Raw genomic sequence first — 19,886 nt, 5'->3', positions numbered from 1 at the left:
GTATGAATATGTAATGCATAATATGAATTGATTTACAAGTAACTGGACATGAAATACTGCAGTATGTTTCTAACTCAACAGGCAGCTCATTTTCTTCCTCTTTGTAAAACATTCTTTAAATGTAGAGTACAACTGGGGCCAACTTTAAATAACAACAAATGTGAAATGTAAAAGTGAGATCAGAGGGGAAAATTGATAGGATATTTAGATGCAAACTACAGTCATATTTAGAATTCCCATATAACAGTGTATCATTTCCTAAATGGTCCCAATGCAAACAAAGGCAGTAGACTTTTTAGCATAGTTTTAAAGATAAAATGTGTTTTATGAAAGTCTGACATAATGAAACTTTCACCTTAATGAAGAAAGGGTCCAAACTAACACGATATTTAGAATTTCCATTTATCAATCTTTATATATGCCTATGTGTTGTCAATACAAATAATTGCAACAAAAATCTGGACATATATACCATTGTTATCGCTTTAACCCAGACCTTCCCAAAGTGTGGGGCCCGTCCCCTAGGGGGGGGGGGGCGCAGAGCCATTGCAGGGGGGGCGTGGCATGAAAAGGCAAAAAACAAAAAACAACGCTTGGACACTGCTAGCATGGGGGCCTACACAAACGCAAAGCAGGAGATGAAGCATAGCTGAATATGTTTCCAAACCAACTTCATTCTAAGCCAAAGACTAGAAAATGTGGTGAAGCATAACTTCCCTTTGGTTTCACCTGCACAAGTGCCGAGGTAGGTCTCCCCTGCAAAATTGGTTTTCCCTTCGTGGGGAGCACCGCTGAGCTCTCCACATCACGGACAAACAACATCCCACATTCTTGATTTTTAGTTCACAAACACTTCTTGTAATGACTAACTACTCCTGACATTTTGGAGATGTTAGCTCTTTATACAGTAAAGTTACAGCGGGATACAAATAACATCAGGCTGATCCTGCCACGATTTGTTCCCCCTGTCTAAATCCCGGACAAACAGTATTCTACAGCTGTTTATCTTTTTGAACCCATTTTGCACAGAGAGGCATTTTTTTTAAATGTATTGACAGCAATGTTGAATATTATTACACAGGAAAAAACAACTACATGTAAAATAATCACGTGTTTATACGTGTTTATATGTAAGCGTGTAAAACCTGAAGATAGAGACAAAATACTGTTAATCTGACTATGTGCCATTCTGCAATTCCTTTCATGTAAACAATAACGTGGCGCACAGCTGACGTGAAAAAAGGCACATACCTTTGACGTTGCATGACAAACTCTGTATTCCTCGTCCACACGCAAACGCAAAAAATGAGTTTTAAAAATCTTCATTTTCGGTGATTCCAAACGGCGTTTACGTGTGGACGACACAGCTGCGTTTTCAAAAATATCTGTGTAGGTGCGGACGTAGCGTAAAAGAGTTAATAGTTTATTTTCTTACTACCTGTAATTTATTGCAGATTACTTGTATTTGCTTAATTGTTTACTAAATGTTTGAGGTGTGAAATAAACCGCAATTGAGCAAAATATGGGTGTGTGTGGTTGGAGGACGTGTTAGTGCGTGCGTGTGTGCGCGCGCGAGGGGGGCGGCGCGAATATTTTTCTGTAAAACAAAGGGGGTCCAGCGAAAAACGTTTGGGAACCACTGCTTTAACCTTTAGATCAATCTACAGAGCTTGAAGGAGAGGTCAGAGGTCAAACATAGCATGATGTTTTCAATTTTATACGGTCATTTCTATATGTTGACAATACACACCACACCTGTAAGAATAATAGTCTCTAACCTATGAGCCTTTTGGTCCATGTTCAACCATTTTCAATAAAATTGACCTTCAAGAACTTGGTGGATGTACATTTTAATGGCTTATTAGCATGACTTCACTCTACACCCCTACAAAGTTTTATCAGAAAGCATTCAAAACTTTTCCAGCTTTTATATTTACAGACAGCATGACATGTAGACACTACAAAAAAGCCCAACCTCCTTGCTGAAAGAAAATATATGCTGAAGTAAAAACTGCTTTTAATCTAATTTTGGGCTTTCTGCCTTTGTTGACAGCCTAGCAGTAAAGAGTAAACAGGGGAGGACACAAAGCAAGGACAAACAGGACTGCTTGAACCCGGGACATTGCATTCCAGCCATAACACATATGAGTGTCTGCTAAACCACAAAGACCTGAACTGCTCCAGGTCTGTGTTCTGGATCTGTTTCTGAAATAGCCCGTATCCTACAAAAAATAGGAAGCATTACTGTTTTGAAGTCAGAGAATCAGACTGCTGTAACACAGACACACAGCTCACCTTTGACCTTTAACCTTTCAACTGAAAATCCACATCACCAACATTAGTTGTAAAATTCACAGATTCATGTGTGAAACAACTGTAGAGGAATCTTTGATTCTGAATTTTGAACATTTTACTATTTTATATTTTTTTTTCTGTCTCAGTAAAAAAACAAAAACAAACGATAAATTAGGGAAGCTCTGCAAGCGCGATTGTTGAGTTTATGGGGTTTTTCCTAGATGTGAAGGACATAATCGTGTATCACTCGTCATAATTAATGTTACACCACACCATGTTTTTGGTGTGGATGGTTGAGTATTTGTATAAAAATGTGCAATGAACACAATAAATCATATTCCAAGTTATACACACAGACCTGGCTTGAGGTAAAATTACAGAGACCTGCTGGTTCCACATTTCTTTGTTATTAGGGCAATTTATGCTGAAACAGGCGTTAGAGTGGCTTATGTGTCATCTGTTGAATCCAGCAGAGGGCAGTGTCTGACTTTCTAATGATAAAACTATGACGGTTCAGCTAGTATCTCTTCTCAGGTTAGACTGTATTATTTAGTATCATCTACAGTTTTTGGCTTATAATTACAATTGTGGTGTTTATGATAATATTAATGCTGAGATATGTCGAGATATGCATTCTCTGGACCTACAGAGATATTTGAATATTCTACTTACATCTGTATGTATACAGCATATATGACGAATGTGCAGGAGGGAAAGTGTTCAGGACAACACTGACATCAACCTTTGTGTGTAATTAGACAGCATCACAGTGTAACAACATTCAAACCACTCCAGGAGTAGTGGGGAGCAGCATAATCCACCATAACACTCAGTTTGAAAATATATGTGTTTCTGAAATAAAAGCCACCTTACCTATGAGTATCCAGGATGGTCAGAGGCCCAAAATAGCTTAACTGTGTGGTGGAGCTCTACACTGAGGCCCTCTGTTCCTGTTCAATTTACACTAATCTTTATTATAAATTCTGTCTGCTACAGTATACATCACTATGCTGCTTTAATCGATTTTAGGTAATAAGTCAAAACATTTTCATCATAAAACAACTTGACCAAACACAGTGGCTGTAATGGAGAAAACCACTCAGTTACAACTACAGCACATTTTTGCTTTCTGTCATGTTAGCAGTTTCAGCAGTGAACATGTGAGCTAATTTTAACTGACCGAGAGAGAAACTCTGCAGTCTTTCAGAGTCGTATTTTAGTACATTTAAGTGAGAATGGGAAGTTGTCAGATGCTGTGTGTACAGTGATGCCACATATGTATATATGTGTATAAATATTTATAGACATCATCACAAAAGACAAACGTCCATGTACTGGAATAGAGACATATGTTTCTTAATTTGCAACAATTTATGCACTTCTGTAACAGAAGTTGTATCTTTTCGTACATGGATGCATGAATATAAGATTACATGTAAAATGTATGTACTCAACTGTCAATACAGACTTTGTAATAATAAAATTAATACTTAAGTACACTTTACATGCAACATCTGTATTGCATCTAACATGAAATGTCATTGTTCATACTTTACCAAGCTGATATATGTTTAATAATGCAGTCAGTGCAGTACGAGCAGTCTTTATTTTTCATAAACTGCTGAGTTAATGAGAATCGCTACGTGACATCGATAATGGAATCAGAGTCTGACTGCTACAGCATCATCATCAATGATCTCACCAAGTCAGGCATTTGGCAGAATTTCCTGATACTTTTCCAACAAAGGACTAAAAATGACTACAAATATCTGCTTATCGATTAATGATGAAAATGCTTTCCAGATGGTCTCAGTGTAGACACTGTTCAGCACGGCTTGTGCGTCATATCCACAGGTTATCACACTTATCACCAACTTCAGAGCACTAGTTTTCTTACTTGATATTTTAACGATTTCTGGCTATGAACTGTATGTTTAATATTTCACAGACTGCAAGATTAAGACCTCCCATATCCAACAATTCAGTTTTCTTATTCCCAGTGTATTAGACTGTTCTGTCTATCAAACTTTATGGAAACTATTATAAAAAGAAGCTAGGACCTATTTAGTCACCCCAGACTTTGCTTAATTTCTTGATGATTTAAACAGATATTATTTGATATTATTCTTTGAAACTAAGGCTACACGTTAACCCAAAACAGGCCCAGTATCTTTTTAAACTTGCCTCTATAATGAAAGCTGTAAGACGTGATGGGATTTTACATGCAAAGCTGGATTACAGATGATGTTTTTTCTGCCATTTCTGTTCTTTCTGGGACGTAAACAGTTGGATCTCGTCTCTTTAAATGATATCACTTGTTTCTATCAAGTATGACTCAGCAGGTTAAGGCCAATAATACTGCCTCAGCTATCAGTACTTGAGCTCCATTAGGCTCTTTCATCTTGTCTGTACTCAAGTTTTCACAGAATTATATATTTAGATGCTCAGACCACTCTGCGAAGTTGAGCTTACGCTTTAATGCAAGATTCAAATTCAGAAGAAAAGCAGTTTGTTGACCTGCATGACACCAAAAAGCTATTTTCAAATGCAAAAAAAAAAAAAGACTGCGTTATTTTTAATCCACATAATGTTGGCAATCTGTGGATCCAGCTTTGTAGAGTCACCGTTAACAAACTGCTGAATGATTCATAGATTAAAATCTTGCATGTTCTCTGTTTTCATAAATACAGAGAACTCAACCGTGTCTTATTCAGTGTTAAAATAAGAGTCCACAGCAATGGAACAAACCTTGAAAAAAACAGAAGTGTTATCAGACAAACTGTTGAAATGCTGAGACGGCTTGTCTTTCGAGTTCTGTAAGCTCTTTAATGCATTTAATTTAAATGAAATTAAACTTAATGTAATCTTTGTCGAGTAAAGTATCAGTAATGTTGGAGTAATGTAAAAACAGCCTAAATGACAAGTCAGGTTTTCACTCTAATATTCTGGTCTTTAACCCTTTAAGACCTACCATAGAACCAAGTTCGCCAGAGCTTATATTATATTTTTACATGCTGTGGAGCCATTTTTGGGAGCATTTCAAGTTGCTATACATCAATACAACCATTATAGCCCAAACTTTAATAATATGTCTGCATTAGGTGCATAGTAATTACATAAATTGCAAAAAAGTGCAATAAACTACAAAAAAATTGAAAATCGTTTTTGTTTTTTTAACATATATTTCTAGTTAGAGAAATTTAAGAGGCTTATCCCTCAAAACTGTAAATACAAAAAAGTTACACAAACTAGTTTCCCACCACAGGAAATTTATTTTGAGTGTCTTCATAGTTTTATTTTTGAAATACACCAATTTTTATATACTGCAGGAAAAACGAAAATAAATATTATAGTGCAAATTTGCAAAATAACAGCATATGCATCAAAATAAACTATTTCCAGCAGTGCAATATGAGTCTTAAGCATCCCAGAAACGACACAGAAAGTCATAAAGTCAAACATAACTTTTTAAAACACATAACAAGTAAAACACAAGCTCATAAGGCCCCGATCGTAAAAAACTACATTTCCGCAAAATGACGTCACTTCCGGTTTCGGGCAGGTCATGCGGTCATGTGATAGTTCGCGCTGATGGACGTAGGAAGTGTTACAAACAGCTGATGGATCGGCGAAGCGTGTTTCTGGAATATCATGTTTTTGTTGCTGCAAGTGATTTTTATGCAGTTTTTGCAAAGCTTTATGTGGAAGGAAACTGTGACCTAGGACAAGCTGATGGCATAAGATGTAAGTACAACTCCTCCAGTTTCATATGCAAAAAAAATTATTGCGCTAGCTTACGTGGTTGCATATGGAACGCCAGGACTGCCATAATGAATTAATTAAATACACCATTAAATAATTAATTAAATGTGGCAATAATTAATTAAAATTGGAATTAATTAATTAAATAAATAGTTATGACACATGTAATTAATTAATTATTGACACATTTAATTAATTATTTATGTATTTCACATTTTAATTAATTATTGACACATGTAATTAATTAATTATTGACACATTTAATTAATTATTTATGTATTTCACATTTTAATTAATTATTGACACATTTCATTAATTATTGACACATTTAATTAATTATTTAATGATATATTTATTTATTTCATTTTGGCAGTCCTGACGCCTGGCTCTCGTCATGAAATAATTTTATCTGTCAGCCTCACCCATCAAACTCAGGGGGCGGGGTTAACGCTGCCCATGCAGCTTCTCTAACATTTGATTGGTTGCCGTGCAAAGTAAGTCAAAACAGGTCGATCCTAGAAAATCGATTGCTTGTGTAGACTTGGGGCAGCCAGTTATCCCAGAATGCAGATCAAATCACAAGCAGCAATGGTGGTGGTGTAGTTTTAAAATACCCCGTTTTTCTGTCACCAGCTACACTTTTAACAGTGTTTTAGCCGCGAATGTCGCGACGTATGTCTGGTCAGGTTGTCAACATAGAACATGTTTGCAAAAGTGCTCAGATGTTTTCAGAGATTTCACTAGCTCTGCTAACAGTTAGCATGCAGAGTGCACCGAGGGGGTTACGTTAACCGGTTTGTTTACATATTCCACTCTCCGTGTTCCACATGTTGCATTCGCAGATTCTCATTTTCACCGAACGATCGTCTCTTTCCGCCTGGTCTTGTGTCTCTGTGCTTCTGTAACATAAAGAACGAGCTGACATTTTTCTCACGAAACCAGCGATCAGCTCAACAGACCCTCAGTTTACCTGCATGCATCCTCCTCCTCATCTGTCAGCTGTTTAACACCTGCTGCTAATTCAAGAAACACGCCTAGTTACCTGGTGATAGTCACAGTTTAACTGGGCAGCCGGTGCTCGATATAACGCAATGTCAGCGCATTTTTCTGCACAAGATAAGTAAATAGTGTTTTCCCCGAGCGCAGAGCTGCTGGAGCTCGTTTCCTTACAGAGCACTTTATAGGCGAACAGCTTTATCAGCGGCTGATGTCCAATCACCAGCACACAGCTTTCAAACCTCAGCTGAGTTTTAGCTCTCAGTGGTTAAACGCTGGACTTCATTCACTCAGGTTCTGTCTGTCGGGTCACGTTTACTTCGCTGTTTTATTTACAACTGAGCAAATCGGTTTGGCTGAGGTTAAAGTTACGTTTCATAACTGCATAGTTTCACAGACGTTTAATGGTTCACTGGCACATGTGTTAGACTGAACTATCATCTAAATATCATCTGTTTTTTAATAGTTATTCAACTGTATTCTAAGCACCAGCTGTCTGTTAGAATGTGATTTTTTTTCTCTCTCTGTTGGCAGAGGTATAAAAATGCGCAGGAAAATCTGACATGCATGGCGAACTTCACCGACGATATTTAGGGAGGAATAAACACACATCAAACATAAATGAACCATTTGTCTGTCTCCATAATTGAGAGAATTTTCTCTTCTTATGTCAACACTCTCTCTCTTTTTTTTGCTTTTTTTTTGCTTTTTCGGTCATGTTATGTTTACCTGTCAAAGGCTTGTTACAAACTATGAAACACATTGTGCAGACTTCTGGATGTTAGAAGAAAACTAATACTGCTCATGAATGAGACTAAAGGCAGGAAGGTGTCCTTTAAAACTAAACATGTTAATAGGACCTCCCTATTTATATCATAGTTTATGATATAGCACGTGTATTTCAGTAATAGCCTGCTGAGGCCACTATACGTGCTGGCCTCATATCAAATGTGAAGGCAGACTGAGTCTATGTTTGACGTTTTTTATATCTAATCTTCCTTTTCAAACATTTAAACAGCAGCGAGTCTGCAGCTGAGGGAATACAAATTCAAATTGTCGGAACAGGTTTGCTCGTTTCTTGGATTCATTTGGTGATTTATTAAATGTATAACTGTTATTCTAATCTGCTGCTGAGTCTCTTACACTTTTCTTTATGCTGTATATTTTCACGTCTCTGGAATAGTTGGCAGTTAGATAGTCAGCTGGGAAACTTTGTGTTAACTCATGGAGCTGAGGATATCGTGGATATGCTGACCTCGCTGCGTGGTGTACAGAGCAAGGTCAGCATGATTAATATTCACAATAAAAATATTAGCCGAACATCGTGAAGTCTGTATGTGTTTCATAGTGTCGAACAACCTTTGTACAGTTAAAGCCAGCAGTTACTACATGACGGAAACACCAACGTTATCTCTTTTATGTGTTTATACACAGGTCACGCTGATTACTGAACAAAAACCCAAAGATCAGATGTTAAACAGATTTATTTGGTCTCTCTCCTCCTTAAACATGTTTTTAATGTTAGTTATAATTCAGAATTGGCGACTGAAACACGTAGGACACATAAGAACATCAGGAAATAAAACATCGATAAATATAACCTCAGTAAAAGAAGTCAGCGGGGGTTACTACAGCTGTGTACCGGGGCCTGCGCTTTGTCGGTGGGATTGCTTGCGAGGCGAGCGGGTCTATCCCACGCTTTGCCGTGAGACTGGGCAGACATCTCCGAAATCATCGAAACACTTTTGCAAAGAGGCTGTATCTTGACAAACCGACCAGACACATGAAGATTAAACCACTACATTCTCGGCTAAAAAAATATTAAAACGGTATTTGGTAACACACAAACAGGGTTTTTCAAAGCTCAGTTCTGTTAGCTTCCACATGCCGGTTGTTGTGTGCTAGAAACAATGGCCACCAGGCCAAAGCAATGGTTTTGACTCGATCAGCGTTAACCCCGCCCCCTGAGTTTGATGGGTGAGGCTGACAGATAAAATTATTTCATGATGAGAGCCAGGCGTCAGGACTGCCAAAATGAAATAAATAAATATATCATTAAATAATTAATTAAATGTGTCAATAATTAATGAAATGTGTCAATAATTAATTAAAATGTGAAATACATAAATAATTAATTAAATGTGTCAATAATTAATTAAAATGTGAAATACATAAATAATTAATTAAATGTGTCAATAATTAATTAATTACATGTGTCATAACTATTTATTTAATTAATTAATTCCAATTTTAATTAATTATTGCCACATTTAATTAATTATTTAATGGTGTATTTAATTAATTCATTATGGCAGTCCTGGCGTTCCATAGTTGCAGAGCTACCGGGATTTAAAAATAGTTACGCAAAACAGAGCGTGCCCGCTCCGATCGGCTGTAAAGGGTTAACTTGCTGTGTAAAGAGCACTATATAAATAAAACAGAGCGGAGTGTAAGAAACTTTATTTCGTACCACTACGGGGGTCTCATTTTCTTAGGATGGCAAGATTTTTGAGGAATAGAAATACCCACTGACTGACATTTTGTGATAAAAATATAAAACATACATTGTGTGATATAAGATAATAATTGTATCTGTTGTAGTGCTTATGGGGGTGGTGACAAACTTTCTGAAATGTTGTTGCAGGAAAAAGGAAGAAACAGAAAAGAGAGGAAGAGAAACTTCAGCTCCAAAAAGGCAGCAGATATCAGTGTGGAGAGAAGACTGACGAAGAACAAGACGAAACACGTAAACTGTTTAATATATTTCAAAATATCTTTTTAAAAATGTAAATCTGAATGTAAAGGTTTTCATATTTATAGCAGTGCTGGCAAAATTAAGAGATCTTATGCATTCATTAAATATGGTTGACAATATACATATATTTATGATATGAGGGGTATTTTTACTCTGTAGGGATCTTTTTTTTTTCATTAATTAACCTCCTAGGACCTGGTGTCCACATATGTGGACATCACATTTTGGGTTATTTAGACCAAAATACAAAATTTTGCTCTACAAGGGCCTGATATCCACTTACGATGACATTATACTGCTACTGTTCTATCAACATTTTAAACGAATAGCCTCATATGTGGATCTTATTTTTCTTAAAAACAAAAATAAGGTTAAAAAAATCTAGTAATTCTTTGTTTTTACATTCATCGGGCAAATATATCCCAAATATCAAAGAGAAATTAAAAATGCATGCCGTGGAAGAGTTCAGGTCTTAGGAGGTTAATGTTTCAGAAATAGATATCACAAAGATTTTTACCATAAAGATCTTTATGGTCAATTACTACATAACTAAGCATGTGACATCATTTACTGAGTTGTGAGAAGAAGACTTTTCTTGTGTTTTAAATTTTGTTTTAATTCCTTTATACTTCTTTAATTTGCTTTATCATCTTGATTAGTTATTCTGTGGAAGGAGAGACTGAACGTGTTGCGCATCGAATATCCAGGATGTTTGTTCTCATCTGGTCAACTCTGTTTTTCTCTGTAAGAGGCAGCAGTGCTGACAAAGGTTTGTGTCTGCTAATTTGTAAACCTGTATTTCTGCCAATATGATTTTTGTATATATCTGTGTGTGAAACTATTTTCATGACATGAATCTAGATAAAAAGCATTTATTCACACTCACACATAATTTAACAGTGCCATTGCTATCTGTTGACTTGTATGTCATAAATAAATCTTTTGTTAACTGCACATATAATAAGATAAGAAATGTGAAACCTTTCATCTTTCCCTTTGCATTAACAGGTGCCTCAGTCTGGAGACGACAACACTGTAGAGGCAAAGGAAACTGTGTGACTCTGAGTGAGCGAGAACTAACAGCAGAGGCTGGACTCTGTGTTGTGATCCCGTGTTCTTTCACTACTGCTGCTAACTTTACACCCAAACATACAATTTGGTACAAATGCGAAGCGTCTAAAAAATGTAGTGATGCTGACATAACATTTCACAGCAACAAGAACAATGAAAAAGTTCAGTCTGGGTTTAAAGGACGAGTCTCACGTTTGGAACCTGATGTGAGTCAGAAAAACTGCAGCATCATCATTAATGATCTGAAAGAGTCTGATTCTGGATTTTATCAGCTCAGAGTTAATGGTGAACTGAATGGACAACAAGGTGGATTCACATTCAGTCAAAAAGTAACTGTTTCTATTAAAGGTATGAAAAGTTATTCCAAGAACAATCATGTAGAAACACGATATTAAGTCATGTACAACAACATATTTTGTATTTTTTTTGGTCTTAATGAAGTATTCATTCATTTTAGGAAATTGTTAACCTCTAGCTGGTAGCTAGTAGGAACTGCAGCAGTTCCTGGTAAAACCTGTGTTTGCCATTAACCATTTTACCAAATATTTTATTATCTGAGCCCAAATCCAAGTAGTTAAACTTCAGACAGTTTATGTGATTTCATTAATGCCCAGTATTTCCATTAGGTATTGAACAGAAGCCTACAGTAATGATTCCCACACTGACAGAGGGACAGCAGGCCACACTGACCTGCACTGCTCCTGGTCTCTGCTCTGGATCTGTTCCTCAAATCACCTGGACATGGAGAGGAGAAGGAGGGACTGAATCTTACATTAAAGGAAACAGCACTGTGTTTAAGACTGAGGGTCTGACTCCTTTCACACAAAGACATGTGTCAACTTTGACCTTTAACCCTTCAGCTGAACACCACAACACCAATGTCACCTGTAAAATCCGCTTCACAGGTGACGCGACTGCACAAAAGACTTCAGGTTTGAATGTAAACTGTGAGTACTTTTACAACCTTAAGTTGACTTTCCCCCCTAAAATCTATTTTATTTTACAGGATCATCTTTTCACTTGCAAGAATTTTGGAGTTATGGAAACTACATGACTGGGATTTATGTGTATTTGTTTCATAGATGTGAAGGAGGTTAACATCACTGGTGTTACAACTGTCAGGGACGGTGAGGCTCTGAATCTGACCTGCAATGTTCACAGTTTCCCTCCATCTCTGATTATTTGGTCTAAACTTGGTTACAATGAAACGCTTCACATTGACACTGGATCAGCCAATCTTGTTATCATCAATGTAACAGCAGGAGATGCTGGACAATACGTCTGCACAGCTAAATATATGAACAATACCCTGAAGGACAAAGTCAACGTCACAGTGATATGTGAGTACACAGCTTTATGCTTTTGGACGGAATATATTTCTAGCAGAAACACAAGCCTACATCTGGTTTTTGTAAGTATACAAAAATATATCCATTACAAAAAAGTGAGCTGAATAAAAAGCTTGATTTTCATACTGTTTTCTCTGCATCTAACATGTTGGGAAAGAGGAAGGTCATCTAGTACAGTGCTAAGCTTATTTACTTGCTGATTGTAGCGAAAGGTTAGTCAGTAGTAGCTTGCCTCACACAGTGGTCTCCCGGTTTACTGTGAAAGACCAGAGTTTTAGACCACAATACGTGTGTGAAAATCACCAGAATAAAGGCTTTTACATGCTGGATGTGCAAAATCTGGTTTCAATGGACTCAAATATTCTTAAAGCGGCCATGCACACCCACTGCATACTTATGTAGGATGAATTTGCACAACAACTTAGGATGAGGATAGCTGTGGAGTTTCAGTGCGACAATGGGTGGGTTGATTGCAGTGTTTTTAAACTTGTGCTAATGCTAATGCTGCTCCTTGTTGTTTATAATGTGACAAAAGATTATTCTGTACAGGTCGTCTGTATAGCAAAATATTTGAACATGACTCTTACATTATATCTGAATGTGTCTGTGTCTTGTAAGTACGTTAACCTTATTATCTGAGGTTTATATGCACAGTAAAGGTTACGTCTGTATTTCTTTTAAAACAAAGTTTGCTTATATTTAATCATTCTTTGAGTTATTTTCTAATTTCTTATCTTAAACAAAATATTGCCATTTCTTCAACAGATAAAAGGATACCTCAAATCATTGGAAACACAACTATCAAGGAGGGAGATGTCCTGAATCTGACCTGCAGTGTTGAAAGTTTCCCTCCATCTCTTATTATGTGGTCTAAATTAGGTTCCAAGGCAAACCATCATAACGACACTGGATCTGCTACACTAGTCATCCCAAATGCAACAGCAGAACATTCTGGACAGTACATCTGTACAGCAAAATACATGGACAGTGTCCTGAAGAAAGACACCAATGTAACCGTGATATGTAAGTACACAACATCGTGCAACATCGCGCAGAAAAAGTATTCTTGGCACAGTTTCCTCCATCGGACAACCGTGCATTGTCAACATTGTGCATTGTGCAGTCAAATTTGTAGACATTTTTAGATTGTTGGCCTTGACTGCTAGCACGAAAAAGCAAACAAAAAAATACATATTGAATAAAATGCAGACAATGTAAAATATACAATAAAATGAACATTCCTGACAAACAAAAAATTACAAATGTGCATTCAAGAACCATTTGAATTTACTGATCACATTCTACAATAAACATTTTAAAAGCTGTTGGTATTTGTGGCACTTGACAGTAGGTATATAGTGTTACAAACAAAGATGGGCAGTAACACGTTAAAAGTAACACATTACTGTAAAGCTATTATTTTTTCAAGTAACGAGTAAAGTAAGGGATTAATATTCCAAAAAAAGCTGAATTGGTTTACTGTATCTCATGACAATGATGTGCGAGCGTGCAACGTCCATAGCAGCAACAGACGTGTGTAGATGAACAATGGATTATATGGAGGGTGGGAGAGAGTACGACCATGCAGCATTTAAAGCTCGGAAGTACTGAGATTACTTTGTTTAATTCCGTAAAAAGTGACAGAAACATTAGTGTCCACTGTACACTCAGCGTGGGAAAAAAACTTTCTACAGTGAAAAATTAAACCTCAAATCTGAGCAAGCACCTGCCCTGCCACAGTGTAACGTTGAATTGTGTTCATTGGTTGAGAGGAGGCGGTAGAAACCTTAGCAGGATAGTAGGAAAAATACGCAATCACACTGAAACTGGGAATTCCACAGCATATCCTTTAATGCACCTTTTCTTCATCAACCATACAAGGCCCGGTTGAACGGCTGTTGCCTACGAAACATGACACACAGTGTTCATACAACCCATAACATTGCAAAAGTTCCTGAAGAGGTAAAATATATAAAGTCTGTCTCTTTCCATGCACTCGCGTGCAAACATGTTGTTCATGTCACTACCCGATCTGTACCAGAAACCTGGTCAGTACCACACATGCGCAAATCTTACGTCACTTCCTCTCTTTGCCAACATTGCGACATTTAATATATTTGAATGACACGGTTAGCGCCCAGTTAGCTCCTAGCATTTCTCGACAGCTCTGCCTCTTTTTCGACTGCCCGGGATATTTAAACAATGGATACCTCCATATACAAACAAATTCATGCATTTCTCCTCAACGGAACAACAGCGCCATAAAATAAGAAGAATGGTGCCTAATTACAGACTTAATAATACAGACTTAGTTATGTGTCATGTGAAGATTCATCAGCCAGATTAAGTGTTTACTGACAAATGACAGTGATAGGGGACATCATCATCACTATTCCAACAATCCTCTCCACACAGACAAGCAGAAACACATTCGACTATCACTAAATCAAATGTAACACGCATACATGAACATGATTTGTAATGATGCAAGTTCAGTTTACAATAGGGCTCATTTGCTCGGTCAGCAAGTGACAGTATCCTCGTACATTGGGGCGTAAACTGCCATTAAACGAAACAGAAGAAGAAGAGAACATCTGCACATGCACGGTACGGATCGGGGAGCCCTGATCCGTAACTATCTTTTGATTTTTTGTTTTTGTCTACATTATATTGAAATGTTTCATTATTGCCGACATTTTCCCTTGTGGGACAATTAAAGGATTATTCTATTCTATTCTATTCTAACATTTTAAGAGATACGTATTATTGTTAACATCTTAACAGATACTCTGACCTGTAACTATTGTAAACTGCTTCGAGCGGAAATAGACACCTTTCGCACATGCGTGGTACTGATCGGGTTTCCGGTACGGATCGGGTAGTGACAGTTCACAGATAGGGCAGTGGCTCATACTAATGACATCATAAACCCCTGACTTAGGTTGCCTTAAAGAAACACCACACAATTGTGACTGTTACAACGGGAATGCAAAATTCACAGAGAAACCCCCGGATTATTTTGTGCTTCTTATTATTGTTCTAGCATCAACACACTACTTTTCTTACATGTTCATGTCTACACAGCTGTACAGGGTATCATTACACATTTCCATAGTATAATGTTTGTATGACAGTGTTCTTTGAATGAACCACTTAAATGTGGTTTTTAGATACAAGGAACCTTCACATCATTGGAAATACAACTGTGAAGGAGGGAGATGTTCTGAGTCTGACCTGCACGTTTGAACGTTTCCCCCCAGGTCTTATTGTGTGAAAAAAAACGTAGTTCCAACACAGACATTCATAGTGGAACCTACAGTGAATTGCACAGTGACACTGGATCTGCTACACTTGTTGTTTATAATTCTGTTTATAACATGTTTATAACATTCTGGACAGTATATCTGTACAGCAGAATATTTATACACGACTCTTACATCTTATCTCAATGTCACTGTGTCTTGTGAGTAGTTTAACCTTGAATCTGAAGTTTATATTTTGGGTTAACTTTCCCTTGTTTTATGATTATGATCATGTGTTTACAGGGTTTTCAAAGATACAGAAGGGCTCTGGATGTGTGCTTCAGTCAGAGGTTTTGACCTGTGTGTGTATCAGTGAAGGGTTTCCTTTACCTACTATCAATTGGCCGCTACTGAAGAACCACACTGAGTACTCTGTCATTACTACTGTGTCAAACCACACAGTCAACAGCATTATCAGTCTAACTGTAAAAAGCCATGGCAACAGCACTGTTGAATGTGTGAGTAACAATGGAAATGGAGAAGAAAGAGAAATCCTCCTTATCCATCAAAACTTGTCTGAAAAACATGGTATGTGCCTTTTCAAATGATCACCACTACCACTTTCTATATCAAATAATATCAATATCTTTGTAATCAGACATTGATTAGTTAGTTTTTTCCATTTACTCTATGTAATATAAAGAAAATGTATTAAGCTTTTTTTTATGTCGTTTCCTTTGGTTATAGAGCAATCATCTGGTGTCAGGCTGGCATACCTGAAAGTCACTATTGCCTTTTTGACTGGGGTACTTTTTTCAGCAGTCCTTTGCTGTTTGGCCAAACATTGCTACAGGTACAGCATTTACTTTTATAACTATTATTAGGATGGATGGATGGATGGATGGATAGATAGGTAAATACTTTTTTACTATAAAATTACTCTTTTCTCCAGAAACAAACAAAAGACTTCCAGAAGTTTGGAGATGAGGACACATCAAGATGATAAACTGGTATTTATGTTCATTTGGCTTTTTTTTTTTTTAATATACTTGCTTTTTAGTTAGTTAATATGTATGCTCTCATTTGTCATCAGTCAAGATTTTATTTTGTAAAGACACTTCCTGTTATGTTGCTGAGAATAATCGAGAGTTTATTAAAACTCTCCTTCATGCAGAAACATTGATGCAGTTTCTGCTGGAAGACCTGTCTGCTAATGTAGACACTAAAATTCAACAGGAATAGATGAACAAAGTTTTAACAAAACAAATATTCTTTGTACACTAAAATATCACCCAGTCCCGCGATGCAACTGTCCCACAACCCAGGACTAATGTTCCTTATGTGCTTACAACCAGGAGAGAAATTGCCCTTCCACAGTGGGGACCACGTCCCAGGTGGATGAGGAGATCCCTCCTATCCTCATCTTGCCCCTCCACTAAGCTAGTCACACCACAGCTCAGCTCGCACTCTGCACTTGAGTCTGTCACTCGATTCCACTGCGGCTTCCCTCGTGGCATTGCTTTTAAAAACAGACAAATCAGAATGAAATCATGCAAATAAAAACCACACACAAATAAACAATAAAAATCAATTATAAAAGACAAATACAAATTTCCACTGTGTGACACTAACACCTGTTAATATATATTTTTTTCACATCCTGATCCAAGGTTCTACAATGTTACAGTATATGAATTGGGTCAGATTCATGCCACAATTATTTGGTTCCATTTATAAGATCAGCCTTCATTTTTTGTTGCGTTTAATTCAGTTCAGAGAGGGAGGTTTTGGATAATCTCGCTAAAAGACAAAATCTACTGAAAACAGTTGTTTTAGTAGGAGAATAAAAGTATGAGCATAAGTCCATGTATCTTACTTGATGTTTGAATTTTTTTTATACTTTAGTCATTTTCAATATATACTATTGGAGAATGTTGCTGTGTTTTAGGTATGATGATATAGTTTTGTTTGTTTACCAATTCCATTGGAAGCTGGGAATTCACCACGACACAAAATGCAAATATAATTAACTGGCACAAAACGATCTGCTCTTTGGAGGGACTGTTCTGGAGTCTGAGAAGGAATAACTCTGCTAAAGAATCATTCCCTTTTAAACACACCGCAGGCATATATAGACATTAAAGCTCTGTTTAATCAACAATACCAAAAAGACACAAAAAGAACAAAACAAGCAAACATAAAATGCAAAGTACATTGTGAAAGATTACAACCAGTAACTGTCAGTAACTAAAGGTTCAATTCTTACACCAAACTGATAAAGAAAGAAAAAGTAAAAGAAGAATTTTGTTCTGTATGCATAGCAAAATGTAAAAATACCAGACAGACGCAAGTGACTGACTCTTTACTTTGTACCTAACAGGTCTATGATGGTCAAGAATTACAGGACAATCTGACTCTTAACTCAAACAGCGGGCCAAAAGAAGTGGAGTATGCTGACATTAATTTTTCCTTGTTGAAAAGAAATGGTGCCAGAGAGGCAGCAAGGAGGCAAGAGAGCACAAAGACAGTATATGCTGAAATTAAGAAAGCAGTCGAGGAACGGGAAGATGATGCTGAAGAGGAAGGTGAAATGCTGGAGGCCAAAGAGGACGAGATGGTAGTGGAGATGGAGATGAAATACCGTGAACCAGAAAAGGAGTTAAAAATGGGAAAGGAGAGAGTGTACGCCACTGTGAATGATGTTACTGATAAAATTTGAGGAATGTTTTATTGTGGAGTTGATTGAGATAAAGAATCTCTCATCACACGTTATGAACATCACGCCTTTACATACAGCAGCAGGAACTATGCAAACATTCATTTACCGAAGTATGTGTGTGCATAAAATAACATTTCTACACCTAAGAACCATATGGTTCTGGTATATAAAGTGCACAAATAAAGTTAGAGTGTTAAGCTTGCTATTAACAGTAGAGATACTGCACAACAAAATAGGAACAAAAAAAGCTTAAATATGCAGAAGTGTTCGCAGACAAGCTCTATGCAGATGAAATGACGTCATGCCAAAAGAGGCAAAGTTTTTTTTCTTTTCTTCTTTAAGCTCATTAATGCATTTGATCTTTCTAAGGAACTTCCTTCTTTATTTACCGTATATTACTGTTTACTAATATATGCACATTTGAACCAGTAGGAAAGCAATGAATTAATGGCAATACAATGAGCCAGTAAGTGCTGAATGCTGTTGAAGTGATGTGAAGACAAATGGTGTGTATATGTTATATTTTCTGTCTGATATTGTAGGCTCTTCATTTGACAATGGAAAGACCGTTGAAGTGATTGAAATACAATAAAATTGAAATTAATGTATAAATTGTAATGAATTCATTTTACTGAAATTTCTGTTTCTTAAGATAAAAAGAGTTTTCAGGACTAGGTCTGCACTGTAATGTTCCTCAATGGCTTTTTAGATCCTGCTTTCTATTGAGCTTAGCTATTTAGTTTAGGTAGCAGCTCCTTCTGCTGAGGTTGTCTCTCTGAGTTGCCATTCATAAAAGATAACAGTTCTTGGATTAGCTTGATTGCTTTTTCTGCCTCTTCTAGTTTCTCTTCTGCCATTTTAATGAGCATCCACTTACTCTTATTGGCAACAGCTTCTTCTGCCAGGTACTTACAGACCTCCACCATTCTGTCCTAGTTTATCTGGCTCAATATAGAGAAATATAGAGGAATCTCCAGATCCACCTCACTTATTTTGTTTTTTCTCTAGAGAAAAAAGTCAGCTCTCCACACAGCAGAGCATCACCAGTAAATCATCCTGTACAGTGCAGTTGACTCTCACTTTATATGGCGCAAAATCCCAATAGTCACCTCAAGGTGTTTTATGTTGTAAAGTAAAGATCTTATAATAGAGAGGAAATCCCAACAATCAGATGACCCCCTGTAAGCATGGACTTAGTGACAAGCACTGTATTCCCACACTAACAGTGGGACAGCAGGACACAATGCAGGACAGCATACTGACCTGCATTGCTCCAGGTCTGTGTTCGGGATCTGTTTCTGGAGTCACATGGACATAAATCTTATGGGACCCATCTCTGTTTTGACATCAGAGAATCTGACTGGTGTAACTTAGATAAACAACTCAGCTTTGACCTTTAACCTTTAAGCTGAAAACCATATCACCAGCGTTACCTGTACAATCAGCTTCACAGATGAAACATCTGGAGAGATATCTTCAAATTTCAATTTTTGAAAATCTTACTGATCTCATTTTTCTGTCCCTCTCTCTCTCTCTCTCTCTCTCTCACACACACACACACACACACACACACACACACACAGTGATATATATCCTTACCGTTCTTAGGTTAAAATCTTGCACCTCATTTGCAAACACTTGGTTTGCACAACACAGAGAGAACAGCTGTGCTTTACACAAAGTTAAAATAACATTTC

General features: G+C 37.0%; 1 protein-coding gene across 3 annotated transcripts; it reads left to right on the top strand.

Annotated features, from left to right (window-relative positions):
* The first annotated feature begins 552 nt into the window (after positions 1-552).
* Positions 553-18,801, top strand: LOC309717703 (sialic acid-binding Ig-like lectin 5). 3 transcript variants are annotated; one of them, XM_082552482.1, is made up of 12 exons: positions 553-745; positions 9,698-9,799; positions 10,468-10,577; positions 10,817-11,227; positions 11,506-11,685; positions 11,785-11,826; positions 11,962-12,219; positions 12,994-13,251; positions 15,774-16,058; positions 16,218-16,323; positions 16,423-16,480; positions 17,851-18,801. In XM_082552482.1, exons 3-12 carry the CDS (start codon positions 10,517-10,519, stop codon positions 18,187-18,189), a joined length of 1,998 nt encoding a protein of 665 aa, XP_082408608.1. In that variant the 5' UTR covers positions 553-745; positions 9,698-9,799; positions 10,468-10,516; the 3' UTR covers positions 18,190-18,801. The 3 variants fall into 3 exon arrangements, with proteins under 3 accessions (XP_082408608.1, XP_082408607.1, XP_082408606.1); XM_082552481.1 differs by adding an exon at positions 2,054-2,184 and having other exon boundaries at positions 11,506-11,826; XM_082552480.1 differs by having other exon boundaries at positions 11,506-11,826.
* The last annotated feature ends 1,085 nt before the right edge of the window (positions 18,802-19,886 follow it).

This window comes from Aulonocara stuartgranti (genome assembly GCF_965226115.1).
Source record: "Aulonocara stuartgranti genome assembly, chromosome: 11".
Lineage (NCBI taxonomy): Eukaryota > Metazoa > Chordata > Actinopteri > Cichliformes > Cichlidae > Aulonocara > Aulonocara stuartgranti.
The sequence above is the reverse complement of the archived record's forward strand: the minus strand, read 5'-3'. Positions and strand labels throughout refer to the sequence as shown.